The sequence below is a fragment of the Fusarium keratoplasticum genome, chromosome 3 (assembly GCF_025433545.1).
Source record: "Fusarium keratoplasticum isolate Fu6.1 chromosome 3, whole genome shotgun sequence".
NCBI classification, from domain to species: Eukaryota; Fungi; Ascomycota; class Sordariomycetes; order Hypocreales; family Nectriaceae; genus Fusarium; species Fusarium keratoplasticum.
The window spans coordinates 4,486,851-4,494,016 of NC_070531.1; the positions used below are offsets into that span (position 1 = coordinate 4,486,851).

The 7,166-nt window shown below is 48.4% G+C and overlaps 2 protein-coding genes across 2 annotated transcripts; one reads left to right on the top strand and one right to left on the bottom strand.

Moving 5' to 3' along the window:
* Positions 1-407: 407 nt before the first annotated feature.
* On the bottom strand, positions 408-1,353 carry NCS57_00469900 (Fructose-bisphosphate aldolase; the record flags this gene model as incomplete). The annotated part of the gene is made up of 2 exons (XM_053054653.1): positions 408-690; positions 752-1,353. 2 exons carry the CDS (start codon positions 1,351-1,353, stop codon positions 408-410), a joined length of 885 nt encoding a protein of 294 aa, XP_052916813.1.
* Positions 1,354-1,824: 471 nt separating this feature from the next.
* Positions 1,825-2,526, top strand: NCS57_00470000 (SGL domain-containing protein; the record flags this gene model as incomplete). The annotated part of the gene is made up of 1 exon (XM_053054654.1): positions 1,825-2,526. The coding sequence occupies one exon, from the start codon at positions 1,825-1,827 to the stop codon at positions 2,524-2,526; it is 702 nt and encodes a 233-aa protein (XP_052916814.1).
* Positions 2,527-7,166: the final 4,640 nt, after the last annotated feature.

The window sequence follows — 7,166 nt, forward strand, 5'->3', positions numbered from 1 at the left end:
ATCAGCCGTGCTACGGGGGCTTCAAAGAGTATCTGGAGAGGCAGAAAACTTTGAAGAAATGGGCGAGGATGGTGTGCGGCATCGCAATGACCTGCACCGACTACGCGGCCAGCGTCATGTCCTCGCAGTGTGTATTTATAGGTAACCTGGCAACTCTGGCGTCGTTTACAGCTTTCATGTGACTGATAATCTTGAATGAGTAGCGGGAATGGTGATCGAAGACGACGCCCAACGAGCCGCGGTTCTCGAATACCTCGATACATGTAACAAGCGCGCAGGCTGGCCGGGATACTCACTAGGCCGTGAGCTGAGCGACATATGGCGAGCGGACTAGACACCTCGATCGACTGCAATTTTGCCAGTTGACGTTGATGCGGGTCTAAGGCAAGTTGTCTTCTTCTACTCGTCTATGAAGAGGGCGCTTTACTCGCTGAGCCAACAATCTCCATCCACTCAATCGTCTGGTTCATCACCTTCTCCACACCTTCCTCCATGAGAACAGTATGCGGTTTCACCCTTGCATTCTCGGCTCTGAGGTGAGCGTAGTAGTCGTCGAGGACGGCCCTGTTGACATTGATCTTGGTTGCCCCAGCTCTGATGCATTGGCGCATTAAGTCGGGCGGAAAGCCGTTGGTGCCATGGAGAGCAACATGTGCCCTCTTGTTGAGCTGTGCTTTGATTGAATAGAACCTAAAAACCAGTGAGTTCCTTGTCCGGCTCTCGCTCGGCTGTCTTTCTTTGCGCCACTGACCTCTCAAAGTCCAGCTGAGGCCCTTGCGGCCCATACTCGCCATGCACGTTACCAAACGCAGGAGCCAGAACATCTACACCCGTTGCAATGAATTGTTCAACCTCTTCTGGAGTCGTCTTGCTGGCCTCAAGCCCTGCCGTGTCGGTAACGCCGTCTTCACCACCCTCGATCCTGCCAGGCTCGGCCTCGGTCGCAATCTGCCTGTCGTTGCAATACAACACCCACTTGGCCGTCTTTCTCAGATTCTCCTCCTTGTCGTAATGAGACATGTCGACCATGATGCTGTCGAACGGCAACGTATCTGCCGCAAGCTTGATGACGGCCTCATCTTGCGCGTGGTCAAGATGGACAGACACGGGCACACTAGCTCGTCTGGCAGCGTCCGCAGCTGTCCGTATCAAGAGTCCATCTGAAAACCGGATGGCCCATGGAAAGAACTGGAGGATGAGGGGGGATCGAGCCTTTTCGGCTGCTCGGACGAGACCAAGGATTTGCTCGATGTTGTAGGCGATGGCGGCAATGACACCGTAGTGACCTTCCTCAGCAGCCTTTAGGATCTGGAGGTGGCGGTTTGATGCCTTCCAGTCCTTTGTTTGGCTCATATTGGAAATATTGGAGCTATATGGGGGATGAGAGTAGCTTGATACAGGACTGTGGCACGCTGTGGAAGAGGTAGCCAAAGAGTTTTCTGGCAATCTTGCATTTACAAGGGTCTTTAGGCATTTTATAGGAGATTCATGAACAAAACTACTATTTTTAGCCGAAACCCCCTCGCTTGCCTCGAGGAATACAATTTCTGGGCAATTTTCGACCGAGACGGGCTCTGTTTTTTGCTCGTCTCGAGGGCAGAGTGCGGGCTCCAGCCACCGTTGGTGGGCCCAAACAGGTCAAGGGGATCTTTGTCAGGAGGAATTGTGTATGGTAGAGTTGAGATTTATTTTTGTACTACTTGGGACAGACCCCTGCCTTTGTCATACGTTGAGTTGCTGCTGATTCTCCATCTCTCATCGCTTCCCCCAAGCCAGATTCACATTCAAGCTCACCCTGGGATGCTCGCCATCGCTCCCATCATAATGACAAACACAAGCGACCCTGCCAACACCTGGCGCATCTTCCAAGATGAATTCAGGGACATACTGGGACCAGAGCCTTCAATCCAAATGCTCCTTCAAATCAACGAGTTCCCCTTTGCCCATGAGGCTGGCGTCTTCCTGCCCGATACGAATGAACTCTTTGTCACGAGCAACCAGTTCAAGGGTCATGCCGGCGAGAAGACAGTCCAGGTCTCCAAGATTTCCCTAGACACTGACGGCGGCCCGGTCAACTTGGAAAAGATTAAGTGCGACCTCATTCACATGGCAAACGGCGGTGTCAATTATGAAGATGGGATTCTCATATGCGCCCAAGGCTCTGCGACACATCCCAGTGGCCTCTTCAAGATGCAGACCACTTACCCCTATGAAGCAGAGCCTGTCATCACAAGTTACATGGGGAGGCCTTTCAATGCTGTCAATGACGTTGTCGTACATCGTGACGGAAGTATCTGGTTTACAGACCCGCCATACGGCCATGACCAGGGCTATAGACCTATGCCCAGCCTCCCCAATGTTGTATATCGCTATGATCCTGCTACTGAGAATATCAGGGCTGTAGCTGATGGGCTAGGAAGACCTAATGGCATATGCTTCTCGCCTGACTATTCAACCATATACATCACTGATACGGACCAGGTGCGTGGCCAGTCGGTCGATTATGCTAGGGCAGCTTCCATGTGAGTCTCACCTGAGCAATCATATGGCATTTTTGCTTGCCTGTGATACCTTTTCTCCATGTATTGACTGCCGATAGATATGCATTTGACGTAATTCAGCGACACGGGCAACCGTTCCTGGCCAACAGGCGCTTATTCGCTCTCGCCGACACAGGGATCCCGGACGGTATCAAGTGCGACACACTGGGAAATGTGTACAGCGGTTGTGGCGATGGTATCAACGTATGGTCGCCTGGAGGTGCCCTTCTGGGCAAGATCATTATTCCAGGGGGCGTGGCTAACTTCTGCTTCGGATCCGAGGGTCAACTCTTTGCACTGAATGAACACCGGCTGTGGCGGGTACAGCTCGATAGATGTGTGAGAGGAGCTTTGCTGCATGGTTGAACAGATCTAGAAACTGGTGTTGAGATATGATTAATACTTGGTTAACAGCTATCTGATGTCCAAGCCTCCAACATTGATACGAACTGACTTGATGTTGTGTTATTTGGTGTAGTTGAAGCCCGACCCTTGGTGAGATAACTAAGCCAAAAGACTGTAGGAACTGCGTTGTTCACAAATACGCATTTATTGGCCCTTAGCACCGATCGAAATAGACAATACCGCAGCCGTGAAGGCTAGAACCGAGATAGACCCGAGAGAGTATACCACGCTGAGGATAGCTCCTAAAGCAAAGAAGAACTTAGGGAAAATAATAAGAATATAATTTACTACGCTAAAGTCATAGACTATAAAGAAAAATCCTATATCATAATAGAAATAAAATAAGTAATATATTGTGACGAGAGGGTGATTCCCAAGGGATAAACCGGTCATGCTGGGTTTATATTAGCAGAGGACCAAGTTACATACTCTAAGGCAGAGGGTACAAGTCACGTTTAGTAAGATACTCAAAGGTATCAAGTATAACCAAGTCATATTAATAGCTAAGGTAGCTAGTACATAAGAAAGCGCAATGAGTATATCCTATATACTAAGTGGCTCACTAAGGTCTAGGTGAGCGATTCACGATCGCTCACTATCCTCATAGTAAGTGGTAACTTATGTATCGGCTCACGGCTGTGGGAGTGAGCGATTTAATCACATATTCGGATTAGTCGCATATTGTGGGGCGCTAATCGGCATATGACCCTGGATTTGTCCAGGTCGTGACAACTAGATATAACTTATACACCTATTACTTAGACTATGCCTAGTACTTCCTACTAATATAAACCTAGTATGACTAGTTTATCCCTTGGGAATAATATAATTGTTACAGCTTTTTCCTTAGTTAAGCGCCCCCCATGCTTAGTCTTCCAGTCATAACGGAGTTGCGGAAGACCAAGTCACGGGAATAGGCCGGACTATAGGCCCCCTTAAGTAACCGAAAATGCTAAATCTAACCAGATTCAGCTAGATATCTAGTCAACAGGGCACATAACCTACAGAAGCTTAAGCGCAAAGAAAAATACCAAAGCTATAGCAGATAGTGTTACAATAAAGAGAACTATAACAGAGGCGTAAAAATTAGTAAAAGATCCGATACCATTATAGAGAAGCTCCTATAAATAATCTTTACTTACTTAGCGGATCGATGACCGTTTGGGCAATAAGGTGCGAAAGGTCTCTAATAGGAACCCTTCTTAATGTGTCGATCATCGTGTGGTAAATCGTATTGACAAAGGTACTGGCGATTTCCTGAGAAATGGTTCTTGCGAAGTCGAGGATCTTCTTCTTAATATTCCGTGGGACTTGGATAGGCAGCCCAGCCAACCTTCGACAGATTCCGGTAGCGGCACTAGCGGTTCTAGTCATGACATGGGCTGTAAGGCCGGCGCTTTCCTGTATGGCCGTCGCTGGGAGGTTAGTAACCATTCGGATGGTGTCGGCGGCCCCACCACCACCGTTTCTCACAACCGCGGCGGCAGAACCAACGGGTTGCTCTATGAACTGTCTGGGGAGTCCAACAATTTGTCCAATTTCAGCGCTGACGGCACCAATTACCGTCATACTGCCGGCTGCAAAACCAGTAGTTTCCTGTATGGCCGTCGCGGGCAGCTCCCCGGTTCCTCGAATGACCTCGGCGGTCATGCGACCGCCGTCTCTGACAACGTTGGCGGAGAATCTGGCGACTTCATCAAAGACCCCAGTGGTAAGGTTGACAACGTCTTGGAAAGCCTGCAGAGGGTTCATTCCGATAAAGTTGGTGGGCATGCAATGAATATGACTTGTCGAAAAATCGTTGACCGGCGAAGATTTTCTTCGGGTCCCTCACTAGAAGAAAGAGAAGCCGGGTCAAGGGCTGTTTGTGTTGCATTCACTCCAAACTTAGAGATATGAAAGATTTCCACCAATACTCAGGATGGGGATATTCTCCTCGGGCGCTGATATACGGTAGTCGTTCCCGTCGTCTGACAAATGCTTTGCGATGGTTTGTCAAACTGAATGCGAAGGAATTGATGAGAGAGCAGCTCTTGATTTCTAGCTATTCTGACTAGAAAAGGAATGACTTTATATACGTAACATGACAGCTAGGAAATTGAAGGGACGGAAAGGAAACGTGCCCTTTGAAGCAGGCAGCGGCCTAACAGGAAGGTTCGACTTCCTCAGCTGCCTCGACTGCCTGGAAGGGTTTGTTGAGTGGCTCCTCGTGTCATGGCTTTGTCTGGTCTTTATGCTTTCATGGATTTGCAACCTAAATGCTGGTGCGCTGGGTGGGTGATGAGAGTTCCATTATCAATCATAACAGAGTTCTAGTTTGAAGCCAAGATCAACGTTGCACCCACGCCTGCGTTGTGTGTCATTGATGGCACGGGGGGCAAAATACCACAAGCTAATCGAACTGCTAGACCAACTCCCATCATTTCTCTGGCTGGTTCTCCACCCTAGCGGGAATGTATGTCTGCTGGACGATGCCGTCTACGGGTCAGGGTAGATTTGTTGAGATGCGGGTGATGTTCAATGAAGCAGAGTCCATGACTAGTATGAGACGTTTTTGTGGCTTATAACAGGCATTCTTTGCGAACGTATGTACACTGATGCAACCGAGGAGTTGTATATCTTGGTCTGACGGTAAGACAATAGCCTCACGGTTGCATGCGTGTTCAAGGACTGGAACATACGGCATAAGTGGGACTTCCCACCCCTAGGCCATCACATGTCAGCACATCCACTTGTAACGCAGTACACCCCATCAATTGACGAGCCGCAATCTGCGGCTAGAACCTTGAAAGTCTGAACAGCAGTTCGAACTCGATGTTCAAAGGCAATCCAATTGAACCTGCAGCCACCAAGGCTATCATTACAGACGTTGACGTGACGGCCAGACTAAAAATTAAGAAGACTTGTTGTGATGGGTGATTTAGAACCAAGACAAGGCATGTCAGCCCACCTCACGTTTACTGTGCCACCACCAGCTGGCGTAAGCCATGTGTCGCACTGAGCGTGCTAAAAGGATCAAGGGTCAGATAAATGATAATGAGTAGCAGCAGTGTGTTGATTGATTGATGTCTAAAGTGTGAGGTACTCCCACGAGACATAGTGCATAATGGACGGGAAGTAATGGCTACATTTCAAGCGCCCAGGCGGCATTCTCCTAACTTGTGTGATAATTGCCAACGAAGCCGGGTCGGCCGTAGATGTTGATTCCCGGTTCCTTCGGCTCAGAAAGCAATGTGTCTATTTTCATGGCAACGTCACCTTCACCTGGACTCCTTCGATCAGCTGATTTGGTTTGATATCTTGAAGCTTCACTACCCTACCATTAGTTATGTTCAGCTCTCCCAGCCGTGGCGTAGATTCACATGCTTCAGAATAACTTGCGATAATGCCACCAATCACCTTTTCTATTTGCTGACTTGGGTCTAAATGAAAGACACGTCATTATGAATTAATCTGACAGCCTCTAATACCTTCTCCAGCGCTCCATAGTTTGGCTTCGGTATTACCACCTCGAGACACGTTATTTGGTCGTCATGAAATCGATCTGATCAGTCCCATGAGTTTCAATAACCTTGATTCCAGTTCACGATCCATCCTATTCCTTGTTTACAAGGGCAAAGACTAATCAAGGTTCAATACTAATTAAGATTTCAGGCCGCCAGCTGCCTTGCCGATGTACCATGTAAGCGCCAGAGGGCATGGATCCGTGCGCAGGCAATTGTCATGCCCCAAAAGGCCCGGGCGTAAACTCCATCCACCCATCCAATTTCAAATGCAACTACGGAGGACCGTTTCGTAGCCCTTCAGCTCGTCCAGCAAAAAAAAGAGACAGCCATATCAAAAACTTCGTCCTACGCCAAGAAAACGCCACATCAGGTCATCCCTGTTGATCACAAGGGCACAAACAGTGCTGTACAGCACCGCTAATTTGCTTTCGATGCTCGCAGCTACAGTAGAGAGCACATCCACTACGAGCTCTCGATAGGTACTACTTAATCGGTGCTTCTAGCGGGAGCTACTCTAGAGCCTAGCCCAAAGTAAGTATCTTTTAGTCAGGCTGATACTGATGCTCGTCGATATGTCTGAACTAACAGAATTTTTAATATATTCCTCAGTATAAGAAGCGCGGACTTTCTCCCTTATCTATTTAGTCTAGCTTCGTGTTTCTTACACTGGCATTTTCTTTCTACTACATCTTATCTTTACAAGACCTGGATCGGA